Below are 20,422 nucleotides of genomic sequence, written 5' to 3'. Positions count from 1 at the left end.
CTGGGACAACAGTTTTAGACAATAAGAATGTTCAAAAAATCTGAGCCAGCATCTTGGCTCAGCCTGTAATCCCAACACTCAGGAGACTGAAGCAGAAGGGCCACTGCGAGTCAAGGTCAGCCTGGGACACATAGTGAGTGCAAAGCATCCAGGGTTACAGAATGTCTCCTTAAAAAGTATCTCCTAAAACCTCATATATGGAAAATATACTCCAAGCTGGGTGTGGTGGTACATGCCTTTAATCCCAGCACTTGGGAGGCAGAGGCAGGCAGATCTTTGTGAGTTCGAGGCCAGCCTGGTCTACATAGTGAGTTCCAGGCTGGCTGGGGCTACAGGGAGATGCAAAATGCCCTTTTCATCCTTCTATCTTTGTAGAGTGAAGGTCTTTGGAGGTTTCCTTGGCCCTTATCCAACTAGAATTAACAGCCCTCATCTGAATCCCTTAACAATTCATCCATGTCTCCACTGCAGTGCTTAAAGTAGATTGTATTATGGTATTTGTCCTCAAAGGCACAAACTGTATATTCATCGTTATGCCCTAAGCATTTGACACATAAGATCCTCTGGAAATGTTTGTTTGCTGACCTATTGGGCACAGGGCTGGGGAGGTTGGTGGCGAAATACTGCTCATGAATCCTAATGACCATTAGAGGGCAGACTAGCTCCACAGCGCTCTGGACCAGCAGCCCAACAGTCTTGTCTGGTGCACCAAAACTCCCTTCTCAATTTACTCTTCTAATGATCATTTCCAACACCAAGTGCCCCGGTCAGCACAGATCTCAGTTTAAATAGTCCTCTACCCAAAACACACTTACTCGAGGTTACACCTCTACTCCCCTAGCCACCCACCCTCTCTCCCCACTTCCCACCATTAATAGGGAACTGAGGAGTTAACTCCACCTTCCCACCTGGTTGGTCATCTTGCCCGGTTAATCCGCGCGACGTGAGAGGCGGTGGGGAGGAAAGGGGAGGAACTCATTGATGGTCGAGGTAACCTAGACTTTAGCTCACCTCTACTCGATCTCCTGGTCCAGGAACCCATAACCCTCCCTAACCCTTAGTCCACACACTTCTGCCAAAATCCCAGATCAGCCCCAGGCCCTCTTCGCTAAGAGCCAGGTAGGAAAGGAGGGACAGGTTGGGGCGCCAGGGCCCGGAGCCTGCTTCCACACACGGCCCCTCAGCCCTTCTCTCCTGGCGGCCAGGGCGCCCCACCCGCGGGTGCAGCCCGGCGAAGGAAGCGTGGCGCAGCATCGGGAACAGGGTCTGCGCGGCGGGGTGGGGGCCCTCGGCACCCAGAGCTGGGAGAAAGGAGTTAAAGAGCGGGGATTGGCTCTGCGGACTCTTCGGTCACCGAGTCTGGGAGGGGAAGCCTGCGGGAGGGAGGTTTCTGCTTGGCTGGGGACCTCCTCGTTCCCCCACCCCCGGACGGCCGGAGCCCGAGCCGGCCGGACGCCCCTTCTGGCACAGTCCTGGGGCCGGCGCGCGCCCACAAGCAGTCTCCTCCCCGACGCTCCCGCTCCCCAGCTCTCCGGAACATTTCTCCCGCTCCTTGCTCCGCCGGTCTCCCCCCAACCCCCCGGAGCTGGGCCTGCCCCACCTGCTCCACGGTGCCCTGCGCCCCGCCTAGCGCGCTGGCAGCTCTGACCGTCGCAGCTTCCACGCGCAGCGGGCCTCGGGAGATGCCAGGCGCGCGCGGCTGAGCCTGAGGAGCCCATGCTGGGAGCGCTCGCCCCTCGCCGTGCCCTCTGAGGCCATGCCGGGCCCCCCACGCCCCACGCGTGCCCGGCCGCGCCTGCGGGCGCTGCTGCTCCTGCCGCCGCTGCTGCTGCTGCGGGGCGGCCACGCGGGCAACCTGACGGTGGCAGTGGTGCTGCCGCTGGCCAACACCTCGTACCCGTGGTCCTGGACGCGCGTGGGACCGGCCGTGGAGCTGGCTCTCGCGCGGGTGAAGGCACGGCCCGACTTGCTGCCGGGCTGGACGGTCCGCACGGTGCTGGGCAGCAGCGAGAATGCGGCGGGCGCCTGCTCGGACACCGCCGCGCCCCTGGCCGCCGTGGACCTCAAGTGGGAGCACAACCCCGCGGTGTTCCTGGGCCCGGGCTGCGTGTACGCCGCCGCCCCGGTGGGACGCTTCACTGCGCACTGGCGGGTGCCGCTGCTCACGGCCGGCGCCGCGGCGCTGGGCTTCGGGCTCAAGGACGAGTACGCGCTGACCACGCGCGCGGGGCCCAGCCACGCCAAGCTCGGCGACTTCGTGGCCGCGCTGCACCGACGGCTGGGCTGGGAGCGCCAGGCGCTAGTGCTCTACGCCGACCCGCCGGGCGGAGACCGACCCTGCTTCTTCGTCGTGGAGGGGCTGTACATGCGGGTCCGTGACCACCTCAACATCACGGTGGACCACCAGGAGTTCGCCGAGGGCGACCAGGACCACTATACCATGCTGCTGCGGACCGTGCGGCGCAAGGGCCGAGGTGAGGGCCCAAGGGCGGAGGTGAGGCGGGCGCCTGGCCGTCTGGCTCGCTCTTTTGGGGGCCTGGCTTCCAGGGACACCGCCATCCTGGCCCTCCTACCTCCGAGTTTCCTTCTCTTTTACCCCCTCCCTCACCGGTTACACTCCTACCCTCTCCCCTTGACCTTCCCGACCTCCGTGAGCAGAAAGCAAGGTCTTGCACTCAGCACTAGCTTAGCTCGGTCCATCTCCCCTTCTGTTTTCTCTCGTCCCTAGCGCTTCCCCCCCCCCCTCCAGCTTCTCTTCCAAAGCTCCCACACAGGCTATCGCCAGTCCCCTCTCCAGCTGGCCATTCTCTCCTCTCTGACTCCTGGATTGGCCCACCTTCTGCTCCCCTCTCTCCCTCTCCCCAGCCCTAATCTTCCCTTTTCACCTCCTTTCCCTTTCCCTGCACACCTTTTCCCTCCCTCCATGCTCCCCTGCCAACACCCAGACTGAGCTAGGAGTTGCTGCCATAAAAAGGCTAGAAGCTCGGAATTCCCTTCTTTGTGCCTTAGCTGGGTTCCTGTGTTTTCTCTGTCTCCCTGTCTCTGTCTCTGTCTCTCTCTGTCTCTATCTCTGTTTCTGTCTCTGTCTCTCTTGTTTCCGTCTCCCTGTCTGTCTCTGTCTGTCTCTGTCTCTGTCTCTCTGTCTCTCTCTCACTCCCTCTCCCCTTCCAGTTATCTACATCTGCAGCTCTCCAGATGCCTTCAGGACCCTGATGCTTCTAGCCCTGGATGCTGGACTGACTGGGGAGGACTATGTTTTCTTCCACCTGGACGTGTTTGGACAAAGCCTTCAGGGTGCTCAGGGCCCTGCTCCCAGAAAGCCCTGGGAGAGAGGAGATGGGCAGGACAGCAGGGCCCACCAGGCCTTTCAGGTGAGTGCTGGGGTTTGAAGTCCAAGGTTTGAGCTGTTAGCACTGTGCTCCCAAGTGTCTGAAAGAATCCCAGAAAATCAGTTCTTGATGTTCATAGAGAGTTGGAAATGACCTCAATGGGATGTGGGGGCTTCAGAGCCAGAAGCTAAACAGATAGTAGAATGGGCTTGAAGTAGGAGGAGAGTGAAGACCCATAGACTGAACAGGACTTGAATACTTTTTTAAAATGTTATTTGTTATATATTTTTTAAAAATATTTTATTATTTTTATTTTATGTGTATGAGTGTATTGCCTGCATGTGTGTAACTGCACCCCTGTTGTGCAATGCCTGTGAAGGTCAGAAGAGGGCGTCAGATCCCCTGGAACAGGAGTTTCAAATGTTTGTTATGCCATTTGGGTGCTGGGACTCAAACCCAGGTTCTCTGCAAGAGTAGCCAATGCTCTTAACCATTGAGCCATCTCTCCAGACCGTTATTTTTATTTTATGTGTATGAGTGTATTGCCTCCATGTATGTAAGTACAATGTCCATGGAGACCCGAAGAGGGTGTCAGATCTCCTAGAACTGGAGTTAGGGTGGTTGTTAGCTACCATGTGGGTGCTGGGAATTGAACCCCAGTCCTCTGCAAGAGCAGCCAGTGCTGTTAACCGCTGAGCCATCTCTCCAGCCCTAAGACTTGAATCTTTTGTTTGAGCACAAATGCCACCTCATGCAGGAACCAGGATACAATTTGACCTTGACCTAAACAGAGAGGCGGGTCTGGGAGGTGGGATCCCAAACAACTGGGACCCCAAGATACTGGGAGGACTGGAATCAGCTCCCAGCTCTCCTCTCTTCACTGACCCCTTCCTTAGGCTGCCAAAATCATTACTTACAAAGAACCGGATAATCCTGAGTACTTGGAATTCCTGAAGCAGCTAAAAGCCCTGGTTCATGAGCAGTTCAACTTCACCATGGAGGATGGCCTGGTAGGAAGGGGTCCTAAGGCCCTGCAACCCGGATCTCCAGCCCCTGCTCCATGGCCCTGTACCAGTCTCGATCCTGTCCTTTCAACAATCGCAGCATTTTGTCTCTCTGTCTTTCCATTCCTATTGTTTCTCTGTCTCTCCTGACAATAGAAGGGGACAATGGCAAGTTCACCCCTTGAACCTAAGATCCTCTCAGGGAAATGAGAATGACACATCCTGTCCTATCTAGCCTGATTCAGTGTGGTGAACAGTGGTCAATGTAAAGTTGCCTTTTCTGAGTCATATCTGGGTAATGTGGCTTTTTCTGCATCCCTTTCCAAGCTCCTAGAGCCTCCTGTTCTCTGCCCACAGCACCGTACTCACTCTGCTTGCCTCTACAGGAGAACACCATTCCGGCATTCTTCCATGACGGGCTCCTGCTCTATGTCCAGGCAGTGACAGAGACTCTAGCACAGGGGGGATCTGTCACTGATGGGGAGGACATCACACAGCGGATGTGGAACCGAAGCTTCCAAGGTTAGGGCCTGGAGAGAGCTGGAATGGGCTGCTTTGGGGATGTGGGGATGGGATGAGAGTGGGCCCCAGGAGTCCAAGCAGGAGGTGGTGAGGAATCTTTTACCCAGCCTGTTTCCTCACTTTCATAAAGGTCTTCATGCCATGGCCTGGGCATGGTGGCACACGCCTTTAATCCTTGCACTCCAAAAACTGAGGCAGGTGGATCTCCATAAATTCCAAGCCATCCTGGTCTACTTAGTGAGTTCCAGGCCAGCCAGGGTTACCATAGTGAGACCCTGCCTCAAAAAAAAAAAGTTCTACATGCCGGATCTGTCATTCCCACTGCAACCCATTCCACCTTTCACCATTATTCATGCATCTATGTACAGCATCTATGTCTATAACATAGATAAACAGATAGACAGGCAGGCAGGCAGGCAGACAGATGGGTTGGGACAAAGAAATGAAGTGGGGCATCTCTGAACTTCCATTCTCTCAAAACACAGCCCTCCTCCCCCATGCCCCCAGGTGTGACAGGATATCTGAAAATTGACGGCAATGGAGATCGGGAGACCGACTTCTCCCTCTGGGATATGGATCCAGAGACGGGTGCCTTCAGGGTAGGTTTATTCACCCAAAAGACAGTACCAGTCCGGAAGGCTGTCTTGCTCTCCTATCCTTCCCTTACAGCCCTGCCAGGCATCCCCTTATTCTGTAGACATCTATGAGACTCCTGCACAAGGCAGACCCAACTCCAATCTGGGGAGCAACCAAAATGACTGGGCTACATATGCTCCCCCTCAGGCACAGTCCTTCCCTTAGGGAGTTCCTAAGACAGGTGGGACTCTGTGACAGGGACTCTGGGGCCAAGAGGAATGCCTCTATGCGGGTGTGTGAGTGTAACAGGGACAGGAAGGGACTAAGGTCAGAGGTACCAAGAATCAGATCCAGAGAAGACTTCCTGGATCTGTGGATCATGTGGATTAGGTCTGAGAGTGTGAACTGAGGTGCTGTTTCAGTGCTACAACCCCCTCCCCCAATAGGGGCAGGGCTTCATGTGGATATTGCTCAATAAAGCCTTTGAGTAGTATTCAAGTTTTTGCCCTCTAATCCCGTGGGCATGGGTTTGAAGACCTGTGTAGTCACAGCAGGAAACTGATAAGTAGTTGGCAACCCAGATACTGGCCCTGGAAGCAGAGACAGGCAGGTGGAGGCAGGACAATGCCAGAGGCTACAGGCATCCACCACTCCCAATCTTCTTCAGGTTGTACTGAACTATAATGGGACTTCCCAAGAGCTGGTGACTGTGTCAGAGCGTAAATTGTTCTGGCCTCTGGGATATCCGCCTCCTGACATCCCTAAATGTGGCTTTGACAATGAAGACCCAGCCTGCAACCAAGGTGACTATTTTCCAGCCCTGTTTGGAGCCACTGCCTCCTCCTCAGGGGAATTAAAACAGGCTTCTTTCCTCCTGGCTTTTCTTCCTATCATCTCACTTGACTGTTACATGGTTTCTTCTTCCTATTGTCTCTCCCTCAGACCACTTCTCTACCCTGGAGGTTCTGGCTCTGGTGGGCAGCCTCTCCCTACTCAGCTTTCTGATTGTGTCCTTCTTCATATATAGGTAAGCTGAGGCATAGGGATGCCAAGAGGGGCTGGGAAGACAGGGAGAGCCAGCTGTAGAGATGAGAGGGATACAGAGGGAAGAAGGGACAGCAAGTACAGGCTGAAGGAAGTGAGGAGAAAAAGGACAAGAGACAAAGAAGGGAACAGGAGCCAGTACAGGGTGGGAAGGGGCGTGGACTGGGAGGGAGCCGCAGGTGGGCAAAGAACACAGATCTTACTCCCTCATTGAGGTGTCAGGGGCTCCAGAATGGAGGCTGGAAGGCACGGGCCAGTCAGGTCGGTTCTGACTGGGTCATCATTGCAAGGCCACATCCAGAGATGTCAGAGGAAGCAGAGAATTTGGGGAGAGAGGTCATAGCAGTTTCTGGTGTGGCACTGGCCCTCTTTGCTATCCTGAGGCCAGATGGAAAGCAGTGGCTCAAAACCTTAGGGAATTGGCCCAGATTAATTGACCTTGATGATGAGCCCTGCTGTGGAGCAGGTGCTGACCCTAGCCTGAAGAGGAGGGCTGAGAGAACCCCACTCCTGCCCTCCAGTGCAGCAGGAAATGGAAATACAGGGGGAGATAAGGAAACAGGAAAGAGGAGGGAGGGGAACAAGTCAGTGCTGATTGAGCATGTACTGTGTGCCAGGCACTTCCACACACAGTACATCTCTACATTCCAATAATATTTAAGAATAAAGTAGATTTGAAGGCCCCCAACGTCCAAAGAAACTGAGGGGACTTCCTCAAAGTCCCCCTGAGATAGAATTCCCCTCTCTGCTGCCCCGGCCCCTGCCCCAGGGCCTCCTGACTCGGTTCAGGGAACAGAGTTCCCCAACTTAACTCTGCACATGGAGTGTCTCAGGACTCTGAGGAGGGGCTGCTGTGCACCCCGCCAGGGCTAGGGGCTCAGGTGCAGGCTTCCCACCCCAGGAAGATGCAGCTGGAGAAGGAGCTGGCCTCAGAGCTGTGGCGGGTACGCTGGGAAGATCTGCAGCCCAGCAGCCTGGAAAGGCATCTTCGGAGCGCTGGCAGCCGGCTGACCCTGAGCGGGGTAGGAACATTGCTGTCTCTTGGGGGACAGGATATCTGGGCACCAAGGGCAGTGCCTGATGGGGTATACGGATGAGTAAAGTAGAAAGGTGGGTGAGGTGGCTCACACCTATAATCCCAGCACTGAAAGACTAAGGCAGGGAGGTTGCTGCATGTTTGAGGATAACCTGGGCTGCAGAACGAGACCCTGTCTGATGAAAACAGAAACAAAAGAGCAGTTCTACTCCTGGCGCTGCTTCACTGGGTGTAAGCTTGCCCTCTCTGAGACTGTCTCAGATGGTGATCTGAGGGCTCTTTCAGTGTCAAAGGAGATCATGTAAGTAAAGATAAAACTATGAAATAATAAATGATAGGGTGCATAACCAAGGGTGACAGCCACCACAGTAGCTCACACCTGTAATCCTAACACCTGGGAGGCCAAGGCAGGAGGACTGCTGCAAGTTTAAGGCTAGCTTGGGCTACATAGTGACTTCCAGGCCAGCCTGGACTAAAAAGTGAGATCCTTTCTCAGGAGGGTGACACAGATAACGATCAGGGTGGTTGAATCTAGAACTCAAGTTCTCAGGATGCAGACTGGACCCAGGGCTGACTTGTTCTTCTTCCTGTAGAGAGGCTCCAATTATGGCTCCCTGCTAACCACAGAGGGCCAGTTCCAAGTCTTTGCCAAGACAGCATACTATAAGGTGGGCCTGGGGAAAGATTGCTGGTCCTCAGGACTTGGGTGGAGCATGCTCTGAGGACTAAGGGAGGGTCCTGGAGTGAGCTCCCAGGCAGCAAGTGGGAGTTACAGGGCCAGGGAATGGGCTTTTGGAAGCATGGGATGGGTGTGTCCCCAGGTCATGTGGGCTGTCCGAGTAGGCGGAGGTCCCAGGCCATGCCCTGAACAGCAAGTGTCCATTTCTTGCTCAGGGCAACCTCGTGGCTGTGAAACGTGTGAACCGGAAACGCATTGAGTTGACTCGAAAAGTCCTGTTTGAGCTGAAACATGTAATGTGCGGGAGTGAGGCCCTGGCCTGGGAAGGGTCCCATGGGTATACAAAGAGGACCGGCCAACACAACTGATTATAGAGGGAGCTGTAGGCCTGGGATGGGCCTTTGAATCTTGTGGATGGGAGGAGGGGGATCAGTGACAAAGAGATAAGAGGTCACTGGGGATAGCCTAGGAAGATCCTCAAGGGGCCAGACATGTTGTCCTGGCAGGTAGAGAGCACAGAGGCTGAGGGAGCAGGGAACAGACCATAAGAAAGAGCATGCAAAGGGACATGGGTGGATATCACTAGGGATGGACACTGAGTGAGGTGCAAAGTCTCTGCCAGCCTCTGATGTTGCCCCTCACTTGCAGATGCGGGATGTACAGAATGAACACTTGACCAGGTTTGTGGGTGCCTGCACTGACCCCCCCAACATCTGTATCCTCACAGAGTACTGTCCCCGTGGAAGCCTGCAGGTGAGTGGGACAAGAGGACTGAGTCAAGAAACCTAGACTGTAGCCCTGGCTCTGCCCCCCTAACTGTATGAGCCCAGGCAAGCTTCCCTCTTTCTGGCTTTTCTTGGCCTTCTCTGTAAAATGGGAGTATTTGATGGTGGGGGTGTGCTGGCATTAAAGTAAATCCATGTGTTCTGTTTTCCCAGTTTATGTCAGTAGGCCCCTTGTACCCTCCTCCCTCTCCCAGGAGGGGTCTGACTCTTGCTGCCCCAGCAGGATATTCTTGAAAATGAGAGCATCACCCTGGACTGGATGTTTCGCTACTCACTCACCAATGACATCGTCAAGGTAAGCACAGAACCCACTGGATGTCGGGGAAGGGCTTTTCCTCTGACTATAGTTGGGTGTCCCATTCATGCCCAAGACTTCTGCCTCCCCAAATTTTCTAGGGAATGCTGTTTCTACACAACGGGGCCATTTGTTCCCATGGGAACCTCAAGTCATCCAACTGTGTGGTAGATGGGCGCTTTGTGCTAAAGATCACTGACTACGGGCTTGAGAGCTTCAGGGACCCAGAACCAGAGCAAGGACACACACTCTTTGCTAGTGAGCTTAACTCTTGACCCCCCCCAACCCCTGCTGACAGCATAGCTGAGTAGGGGATCTGCCTGAGAAGGGAAACTGAGGCCTCTGTTGGACTTGGGTACATCTCCCCTGCCTTCAGGCTCAACCCTCATTGGTAAAAAAAAGAGGTCAGACTAAATGATCTCTAGGCCTCTTCTAGCTCCCAGCATTGTATCATGTGTCCCAAACACAGCCTTGTTCAAAGTTTTTCTTCTATTTTTTTTATTTTTATTTTATGTGTATGAGTGTTTTGCCTACATGTATGTAAGTGTACCTGTGTTGTGCAATGCCTGTGAAGGCCAGAAGAGGGTGTCAGATCCCCTGGAACTGGAATTACAGTCAGTTGTTAGCTGCCATGTGGATGCTAGGAACCAAACTGGGTCCTCTGCAAAAGCAGCCAGTGCTGTTAACCACTGAACCATCTCCCCAGTCCTGAAGCTTTTCTTAACCCTCTAACTGAATGAAGCTTTCTTTTCTCCAACATTGTTGTACTATGTTACTTTACTTTTATTATAGCATTGGGGGAGGGGCATGAAATATGCTATTTATTTGCTAGTTTTTCTCTTCTCCCTAGAATATGAGGTCCCTTATCCCCTAGCTTTGGGGCCCCTCCAGTAGTTACTTCTGATCTCTGACCCACAGAAAAATTGTGGACAGCACCTGAGCTCCTAAGAATGTCTTCACCGCCAGCAAGAGGCTCCCAGGCTGGTGATGTGTATAGCTTCGGCATCATCCTTCAGGAGATCGCCCTGAGGAGCGGAGTCTTCCACGTGGAAGGTTTGGACCTCAGCCCAAAAGGTAAGGACCGCATGGCCCCTACCTCTGCCAATCTCAGCTAATCCCATTCAGAGGGATGGGACCCTACTGGAGTGGGGTTCAGCCACCACCATGGCTGCCAGTGACCAGTTTCTTACCAGTGCCTCTGCTCCATGTTCTGGTCTGGACTTATCCACCTGCCCCAGCTGGTTGCCCTTTGGGCCCTTAGTAATGCTTGCCCCCTTCCACACAGAGATCATAGAGCGAGTGACTCGGGGTGAGCAGCCCCCCTTCCGGCCCTCCATGGCCCTGCAGAGCCACCTGGAGGAGCTGGGGCAGCTGATGCAGCGGTGCTGGGCAGAGGACCCACAGGAGCGACCACCATTCCAGCAGATTCGTCTGGCACTGCGCAAGTTTAACAGGTTATTGGTGTTAGCTATAGACCCTGAAACCCCTCCCCACCACAGCCATAAACCGCACACTTAAGTCTGTCCTTACAGTGGCAAAGGGAGCCCACTGCAGCCCAGCAAAGCCTCATAGGCAGATACTGTGTGACTTGGCAGCCCCCACAGGCTCCTAACATTCATAACCCTTTCGTCCACCAACATTGACACCTTCTGTACTGACCCCCAGACCTTTCAGTGATAGAGCCACATGCCCCAGGCTCTCACGCCTCCTTCTGTAGCCTCAGCCTTACTTGAAAGCTTCTACCTTCCTTCTGTCTGCCTTTTCCAGAGTGCCCACTGGGGCCCACCATGCCCTCCGCCACTTGTCACTCTGCCTCAGCTGATCCTGCCCCTCTCCACCTCTACCTCCTTCAAACTCACTTGTGTTCAACTAGAATAAATAAGATATCCAGACGGGCATGGTGGCATATGCCTTTAATCCCAGCGCTCGGGAGGCAGAGGCAGGCAAATCTCTGTGAGTTCAAGGCCAGCCTGGTCTACGTAGCAAGATCCAGGCCAGCCAGCTGGGGCTCCAGGGAGACCCTGTCAAAAAGTAAAAAAAAAAAGTTGGTTGATGCAGCTCAGTAACTCAATGACAGAGTACTTGCCTAGCAAGCAGGAAACTCTAGGTTTAATCCTTAGTTCTGCAAAAAACAAACAACAACAAAAAACCCTGGGCAGGGTAAATGCCTGAGTGTGGGCACTCCAGGCGGGACCAGTTATATTTCATCAGCCCCACTATGCCCCATGGCCCTCAGGGAGAACAGCAGCAACATCCTGGACAATCTGTTGTCACGCATGGAGCAGTATGCCAACAACCTGGAGGAGCTGGTAGAGGAGCGGACACAGGCATACCTGGAGGAGAAGCATAAGGCCGAGGCCCTGCTCTACCAGATTCTGCCTCAGTGAGTGCTCGCCTCTGGACACAAGCTCACCACACATGCACGTGTGCACTCTCCGCACCATCCAGTCCCCACCCCACCTCACCTCTGTCTGTACCTGCCCTCACCCCTCAGCTCCGTGGCTGAGCAGCTGAAGCGAGGAGAGACAGTCCAGGCTGAGGCCTTTGACAGTGTTACCATCTACTTCAGTGACATCGTGGGCTTCACAGCCCTGTCAGCAGAGAGCACACCCATGCAGGTAAGCTGGGGTTCAGCCTCGGGCTGGGTAGCTTGACCTTGTGGTTAGCTTTTTCCTTCTGTCCCCAGTAGAGGCCCTCACTCCCCAGTCTTGGCTTCTCTTGCCTTCCAGGTGGTGACCCTGCTCAATGACCTCTACACTTGTTTTGATGCTGTCATAGACAACTTCGATGTGTACAAGGTGAGGGTGTGAGTAGGGAAGGGGAGAGACAGGCAGACATGGACAGGGTTACAAAAAATCCTGAGGGGTACATGGACTGTGAGAGGAGACCAGGGGACATAGGCAAAGTGACACAGGGCGACCCAGGAATGATAGAGAAACCGTAGGGATGGGAGATGAATACAGTGACAGGCAGGCTGATGGGAACAGAATGACAGGCATGGTGTGACAAGCAGATGGCACAGGGAAAGTTCCAGCCCTCCTGTTCTGCATTCTCTTGCCGACCCCTTAGGTGGAGACCATTGGTGATGCCTACATGGTGGTGTCAGGTCTCCCAGTACGGAATGGGCAGCTCCATGCCCGCGAGGTGGCCCGCATGGCACTTGCACTGCTGGATGCCGTCCGCTCCTTCCGAATCCGTCATCGGCCCCAAGAACAGCTGCGCTTGCGCATTGGCATCCACACAGGTCAGACATCTGAAGGCATGAGGAGGAAGATCTAGGGGATGGAGCTGGGGAATGCACAACTGTCCCTGGGCCTGGCTTCTTATCCCCTCCCCCACACAATGGGACCTCATATCTTAACTCTCACCTCTACTGGCATGCCCACCTACCTCCCTTTAACACCCTTGGGTTCTGTTCTCTGCCTTTCCCCCTCTCAGGTCCTGTGTGTGCTGGTGTGGTAGGATTGAAGATGCCCCGTTACTGCCTCTTTGGAGACACAGTTAACACGGCCTCAAGAATGGAATCTAATGGGGAAGGTAGGATGCCCCTCCCTTAAAAGGAATGAGAAGGGGGGTCACCAAGGCACCCTGCTGCTGCTTATGCCTACCCAGAACCTCAGCCAGTTCCCAGCTTCCTCTCCTGCCACACTGCCTTTTCATAATACATGCACACCCACATTGTAAACTAAAATATTAGCTAGGTGTGGTAGCACATGCCTGCAATCCCAGCATTTTGGGGGCAGAGGCAGGAGGATCAGGAGTTCAAGATCAGCCTCAGCTTTATATTGATTCAAGGCCAACCTGGGCTATATGAGACACTATTCAAAAAGAAAATATTGTAAGTCAAAAAATGCACTTACTCCACCTAGTCTATGAACATCACAGCTTAGTTAGCTACCTTAAGTCTGCTCAAAACACTTTCATTAGCCTACAAATGGGCAAAGCCATCTAACAAGCGCGTGCACCTTTTTTTTTTTTTTTTTTTGGTCTTTTTGAGACAGGGTCTCCCTGTAGTCCCAGCTGTCCTGGAACTCACTATGTAGACCAGGCTGGCCTTGAACTCACAGAGATCCACCTGCCTCTGCCTCCCGAGTGCTGGGATTAAAGGCGTGCACGCACCTTTTTATATTTATTTTGAGGCAAGTCTCATTAAGTTGTCCAGGATGGTCTCAAACTTGCAATTGTCCTTCCTTAGCCTCTACGTAGCTAGGATTACAGGTTTGTGCTACCAGCCCAGGAAACAAATTTCATTTTATAATTAAATGTTGAATACCTCATGTACACACACACACACACACACACACACACACACACACACAGATGATTTGTGGACTCAGTAGGATGTGAAAACAAAATACAATGCCCAGGGACTGGTGAGATGGCTCTGTGGGTTAAGACACTGGTCAAACCTGATGACCTGAGTTCAATCCCCAGGACCCACATGGTAGAATTGATTTCCTCAGATTGTCCTATGACCTCCACATGCCCCTCCCTACTCACAATAAATAAGTAAATGTAACAAAAAAAATTTTTTTAAGAGTTATGGGGAGCTGGAGAGATGGCTCAGTGGTTAGAGTACTGGCTGCTCTTGCAGAGGACCTGGATTCAGTTCCCAGTACCCACAAGGCAGCTAACAACTGGCTGTAACTCCAGTTCCAGGAGATCTTATGTCCTCTTCTGTCTTCTGCAGGCATTGAACACATAAGTGCACTTACATACACAAAGGCAAAACACACATACATACACACACAAATTTCTTTTCTTTGGTCTTTTTGAGACAGTGTCTCCCTGTAGCCCCACCTGGCCTAGAACTTGCTATGGAGACCAGGCCGGTCTCACTCTCAGAGCTCTGCCTGCCTTTGCCTCCCAAGTGCAAATAATTTGTTTTAATTAAAAAAATAATTTGGGGGGCTGAGGAGATGGCTCAGTGGTTAAGAGCACTGGCTGCTCTTCCAGAGGACCTGAGTTCTTTTCTTAGCACCCACATAGTGGCTAACAATTGTCCCTAACTCCAGTTCCAGGGAATCAACACCCTCTTCTGACTTCTGTGGGCACTGCATGACGTGGGTGCACTTACACAAATACAGATAATACACTCATACACATAAAGTACAAATAACTATTTTTTCAAAAATAATCTTTTTGCTGGGTGTGGTAGCACACACCTTTAATTCCAGCACTCGGGAGGCAGAGGCAGGCAGATCTCTGTGAGTTCAAGGCCAGCCTGGTCTACGTAGTGAATTCCAGGAGAGCGGGGAGACCCTGTTTCAAAAAGACCAAAAAAAAAAAAAAAGTACACGGGCATTCGTCCCTTAGAGCCCTTCCTGCCTTTGGGAGTTCTTTCTTTCTTCCTTTTTTAAAAAAGAGAAGAGCCAAGCATACAATTGTCATTCAATTTTTCTGAGCCTCAGCTGCTCTCAATACAACACAACCCCCGGCAGGCAGTAGGAATCCAATAAATGCTTGTTTGCTCCCCTTCTTTCGGTCTTCTTTGGTCTTGGCTTATCTGCCTGCTAGGTGGTGATTCTCCTTGTTGTTTGAGACAGTATCTCAGGTTGCCAAGGCTGACCTTAAGTCCTTGATCTTTCTATGCTCACCTAAGTGCTGGGGTCACAGGAGTGTACACCACCCTAGTTTTGTTTTTGATTGTTATTGTTGTTGGGTTTTTTTAAGGCCAGGCTGATCTCAATCTTTCTACAGTCTCCCAAATGCTGGAATTTTATAGCTCCTGCTATATTTGACACAGTTCGGCTTGGTAAATATTTATGAAGCAGCTACTCAGCACCAGGTTGAAAGTCAGTTGAGGAGTCCATGTGGACCTCGTCTAAGCCTCACGGTGGGCAGCTGGCCAAGCCCAGAGAGGTTGGGGTCAGCAAATTTTTTGCCCCCTATGTTCAGGGCTGTGGGTAGGAGAGAGCTTTTCTCTGAGACCCGTTCCTCATGCAGCACATTCTCAGAAGTGGGTGAACAATAGAGGATACCATGAAGACATAGATTATGAGTTCAGAGAGTGGCCACAGGAAGTGTGGGAAGAGTGGGCCCCACCCCCTCACTGACCTCCTACACAGCTTGGACAGACCTCCTGCACTGTCTTAGTTCCGAAGACAGAAATTTAGAGTATTGATCCAGGCACTGTGGTGTACTCCTGTAATGCCAGTACTTGGTGGGGGGGTGAGGCAGGAGGATTCCAAGTTCCAGGCTTCAGAGTAAAACTACCCCTCACAACCTGGGCGTGGTGGTGCATGCCTTTAATCCCAGCACTTGGGAGGCAGAGGAAGGCAGATCTCTGAGTTTGAGGCCAGCCTGGTCCACATTGCAAGTTCCAGGACAGCTGGGGCTATGGGGAGACCCTGTCTCAAAAAGACCAAAAAAAAAAAAAAAAACCAGTGGTAGTGGGAGCAATAAAGAACCAGTGGGTAAAGTGTTTACTGTGCAGGCATGAGTTTGCATCCCCAGCAGCACCCTGAAAGCTGGGCATGACAGCATGCCTGTGACCTCAGCCCTGGGGGTAGGGGAGATCCTGGGGGGCCTGCAGACCAGCTGAATCTGGCCAAAACAAGTTCCACTGTGAGTTCCAGGTTCAGTAAGAGACCCTGTCTCAAACAATAAGGTAGAGAGCAATAGAGAAAGTCACCTGAAATTGACCTTTGGCCTCCACATGTGTGCACATGCATGCACACTGTGTGCACACACACAGACACCCCAAGTAGGCCAGACATGGCAGCATGCACCTTTAAACCCAGCACTTGGGAAGTGGAGGCAGGTGGATCGCTATAAATTCAAGACCAGCCTGGTCTACATAGCAAGTTCCAGGCCAGCTATGCCAACAAAGTGAGACCCTGTCTCCAAAAACACAAACAAAGCCCCAAAGTATTGCCTCAGGTAACAGTGACAGCAACACTTTATTCAATGTTTCCTATGTGCCATGTTTTATCTGATATTACTGAATGCTCTAGGTGTTGATCTGAGGTACTGGAAATCTAAGTCCATGCTTTGAGATGGGTACGATCACCATCAGCGTTTTACAGATTAGGAAAAAGAAGCACAATTTATATTAGTTACCCAAGCAAGTGTCCAAGCTGAGCTCTACACTGAGGCAAAGCAGCGTCCATAGTGTGAGCTCCTAAGTGCAGTACTGTCCCTTGGGAATTAGGTGATACTCAAAAGCAGTGCTGCCCATTGGGTTTTCCACGGTCATAAAGATGTTCTCTAACCCACACAGTCCAATATGGTGGCTATGAGTAATATATGGCTAGTGACTGCTTAAAATGTGCCCAGTGGCTCAGAGTATAATTCAATCCATAGTCTTGTCTAGCATGCATGAAGCCCTGGTTTCAAACCTTAGCACCCTATAAACCATGCGTGGTGATGTCTGCCTATAATCCCAGCACTTGGGCGGTAGAGGCAGGAAGATCATGAGGTTAAAGTCATCCTCAGCTACATAGTAAGTTGAGTCCAGTTAGGGTTACATGAAACCCTATTTCAAAAAAGAGAGAGGGAGGGAAGGAGGGACAAGGGACAGAGAGAGAAGAAATGTGTTCAGCGTAATTGAGGCACTGAATTTTTAGATATTTTATTTATTATTTTTATTTTATATGTATGAATGTTTTGCCTGCATGTATGTAAGTGTACCTGTGTTGTACAGTGCTCATGTAGGTCAGAAGAGGGCATCAGATCCCCTGGAACTGGAGTTATGGATGGTTGTTAGCTACCATGTGGGTGCTGAGAACTGAACCCAGGTCCTCTCTTAGCTGCTGAGCCATCTCTCTAGCTCCAAGGCTAGAGTGCTATACAGTATTGAAGAGTCATAGTAAAGGAGAAGGAAAGTGGCAGGAAGAACAATGAGGACTTTATATTGAGATCACTCCATGATCCAGAGTGTATTAGTCAGGGTTCCCTAAAGAAACAGAAACGGTAGAATGAACATATATATATATGGATTTATCAGCTTAGCTCACAGGATAGAATCTGAGTAGTCCAAACAATGGCTGCACCACACTGGAGAGGCTGAGAATCCGTAGTCGCTCAGTCCATGAGGCTGGATGTCCCAGTAGTCCCAATCTGGTGCTGAAGGTCTGACGAATTCCAAAAGATCAGCTAGTCTTCAGTCTACAGTAGCAAGACGAACTCACCAGCGAGAAGGCAACCAAGCAACAAAAAGCAAGTGGTCTTCTCTGCCATGGCCTTTTATACGGGCTGCCATCAGAAGGTAACACCCACATTCAGGGTGTGTCTTCCAGCTTCAGATGATCCAATCAAGAAAATCTCTCTCATTTCAGTTAATCCCAGACCCAGTCAAGTTGATACCCAGGATTAGCCATCACAAATCCACCCCTTGTCAACTTCACACCCAATAACATCTCTCTATGTCATGCTTAATTTTCAAATGAAAACAATGGTGAGGTCATAATCTCACCTCCTAACATGGTATGACTATCCCACCATACAATGACCAATGCATGATACAGTCTTCAAGGAATGCCTAGTCCTTTAGTGTCTCATAACCCAATACAATCATATAGGGTCACAACACTTAACACTTATCTTAGTTACACATTCAAAAAAGAATAACACAAGTATCTGAATTTTTTTTTTTTTTTTTTTTTTTTTTTTTGGTCTTTTTAAGACAGGGTCTCCCTGTAGCCCCAGCTGGCCTGGAAGTCACTATATAGACCAGGCTGGCCTTGAACTCACAGAGATTCACCTGCCTCTCCCTCCCAAGTGCTGGGCTTAAAAGCGTAAACCACCACGCCTGGCTTAACTATGTTTAGTTTTATCAACTGAGGCCCACATAGTTAGTGACAATGTATTGCATAGCACAGCTCTCAAGTTCTAGAACAGTCAGTATAGTCACACACTGCATGAACAGGGTGAGACTTCTGTGAATTAAGACTTCCTGAACCAAAGGAAGGAGGGAAAGCAGTAATCTGCCCGCATTCCTGGAATGCGAACATGCACCTTCCTGTTCCCATCCCTCGTGCTCCTCACCTTCCTTCTCCCCTGTCCCCTCCAGCCCTGAAGATCCACCTGTCGTCTGAGACCAAGGCTATCCTGGAGGAGTTCGATGGTTTTGAGCTGGAGCTCCGAGGGGATGTGGAAATGAAGGTACAGAGAGAAACCCCTGCCCTCACCACCCCTTCAGGTCCTGGGGCCCCAAGGCCACTCCCAGCCTTAAGCTTAAGTGATTTGGGAACATGAGTGTGCTACTCCCTACCAAGTCTCCTCTTTTGATTTCCTCCAGGGCAAAGGCAAGGTTCGGACCTACTGGCTCCTTGGGGAGCGGGGAAGTAGCACTCGAGGCTGACCTACCTCTCCTGCTGTCCTTCCTCACTTCCCTTCCCTGTGCCAGAGATGACAGATGTGCCCAGTGTCTGCCTCTCCCTCAGCTGTCCCCCACTATTGTGGAAGGATCCAGGGACCTGGGCTGTCTCAAAATCGAGTCACCATATGTGACTTCTGAGAAAGGACTGATGCAGGGGACCCTTGAAGCTTACAGGACTGACTGAAGTACATGGTCCTGCACAGGCGCACTGGTGTAGGCACATGTACCATGCCCACCCTTACTGGGCTGGCCGGATTGGGAAAGTGATTCCTTTGCCCTTAACTGTGCTCCACTGTGACTTTTACTGAAAGGGAAAATTGTCACCTGAGGGGAAATACGAAAAGAGACTCTAGAAGAATGGAGAGGTGGACAGTTTAGATCGGGGCCTAGCCCACCTGGGTTACAAATAGACTCCTCATGCCCCCCAGTCATGGACATAGTGCACGGGGAGAACAGGGCTGTGAAGAGGGGCTGCCTTGCTTCTCCTGTGAGCAGAGACCATTAAAGTATTTAATCCAGTCTTGGTGTCTCTTCTTGAGGGAGAGAGGGTTGCTGGAAAACAGACATTTCCTTTCTCTACTCTTTGCTTCCAAAAGAGTTATCTTCAACTTTGTTTTATTTTGTTTTAAGACAGGGTTTTTCACTTTGTAGCCCAGGCTGGCCTCGAACTCACAGAGATCACCTGTCTCTTCCTCCCGAATGCTGGGACTAAAGGTGTGTGCCACCATGCCCAGCCTTTTGTTGTTTATACACCTTTAACTTTGAAGAGACCACAGAACACCAGAGGAATTTCCCAGCAATGCTAAAACTTTAAGAGCTCCCCAAAAGCTTTTGTTTATGTGGATCATATCTGTGGATGCTGATCATGTTAGAAATTAAAACAGAAAGAACCCCTGGCCTGGTGGCACAAGCCTATAAATCCCAGCTACTGAGGCTGAGGATTGAAAGAAAGTTCAAGGCCCGCCTGAGGTACAGAATGAGTTCAAGTCCAGCATGGACAACTGAATGAGATCTTGTCTCAAAAAATAAACTACCCAATAACCTTGGCCTCCCAAGTGCTAGGATTACAACCATGAGCCACCACACTTGGCTTAAGTAAGGACATTCCTTTTTCATTTATAAATGGGTGTGGGGGGGAGGTATATGCACATGTGTGTGGAGGCTAGAGGACACCCTCTAATGTCATCCTTAGAAACATCCAACTCTTCTGAGACAGGTTCTCTTTCCTTCACCTAGAGCTTACCATTTAGGCTAGACTGGCTGGCCAGTGACATCCAGGAACCCTCCTGTCTCCTGCCACCTCCCCAGCGTTGAGCTTTCAAGGCAAGTGCTTTGCAGAATGAGCTATCTCCGCAGCCCAGCAAGAGAAATGAACCTTTTAGTGTGTGACCATGAAGACTAGTCTGGTGCCGCTACCTTGATCTATTAGAAGCCATTCACTGGCTCCTGTTGTGCTCTGACTTCTGATGCAAATGTCAGCGTAGTCAAAAAGGCACTGTGTTGGTACTATCAAAGTCACTTCATCTTACCTATCCCCTGAAAGGGTCTTGGGGGTCCCAGAATCTGTGGAGTACATTTGAGAACCGCTGTAGTACTGTATGGCAGGCACACAATAGGAATAACATAATTGGTACAGTCTGAATCAGAGAGGATCAGGAGCCAAGAAGTGGGGCCTTTTCCTCCAAGAGTTCAGACCTAGCGGCTTGCACAAATGCTTCACCACTGAGCTGTACTCCCAGCCCCTTGGTTTTTGAGCCGGGATCTTGCTAGCCTTGAATTAGAGACTTCCTGTTTCTGCCTCAAAGACAGGAATCCCTCTCTGTGTTTTAT

General features: G+C 51.4%; 1 protein-coding gene across 1 annotated transcript; it reads left to right on the top strand.

The window, feature by feature from the left end:
• Positions 1 to 953: 953 nt before the first annotated feature.
• Positions 954 to 19,114, top strand: Npr1 (natriuretic peptide receptor 1). Its single transcript, XM_008855324.3, has 22 exons — positions 954 to 2,474; positions 3,172 to 3,371; positions 4,226 to 4,339; positions 4,720 to 4,855; positions 5,363 to 5,454; positions 6,099 to 6,234; positions 6,374 to 6,458; positions 7,377 to 7,497; positions 8,105 to 8,179; positions 8,406 to 8,483; positions 8,839 to 8,943; positions 9,199 to 9,270; positions 9,372 to 9,528; positions 10,189 to 10,344; positions 10,556 to 10,724; positions 11,507 to 11,653; positions 11,765 to 11,888; positions 12,000 to 12,068; positions 12,340 to 12,514; positions 12,709 to 12,807; positions 18,284 to 18,375; positions 18,512 to 19,114. Exons 1-22 carry the CDS (start codon positions 1,757 to 1,759, stop codon positions 18,572 to 18,574), a joined length of 3,183 nt encoding a protein of 1,060 aa, XP_008853546.1. The 5' UTR covers positions 954 to 1,756; the 3' UTR covers positions 18,575 to 19,114.
• Positions 19,115 to 20,422: the final 1,308 nt, after the last annotated feature.

The sequence above is a fragment of the Nannospalax galili genome, unplaced genomic scaffold (genome assembly GCF_000622305.1).
Source record: "Nannospalax galili isolate Female #2095 unplaced genomic scaffold, S.galili_v1.0 scaffold591, whole genome shotgun sequence".
In the NCBI taxonomy this organism is placed as follows: Eukaryota; Metazoa; Chordata; class Mammalia; order Rodentia; family Spalacidae; genus Nannospalax; species Nannospalax galili.
The sequence above is the reverse complement of the archived record's forward strand: the minus strand, read 5'-3'. Positions and strand labels throughout refer to the sequence as shown.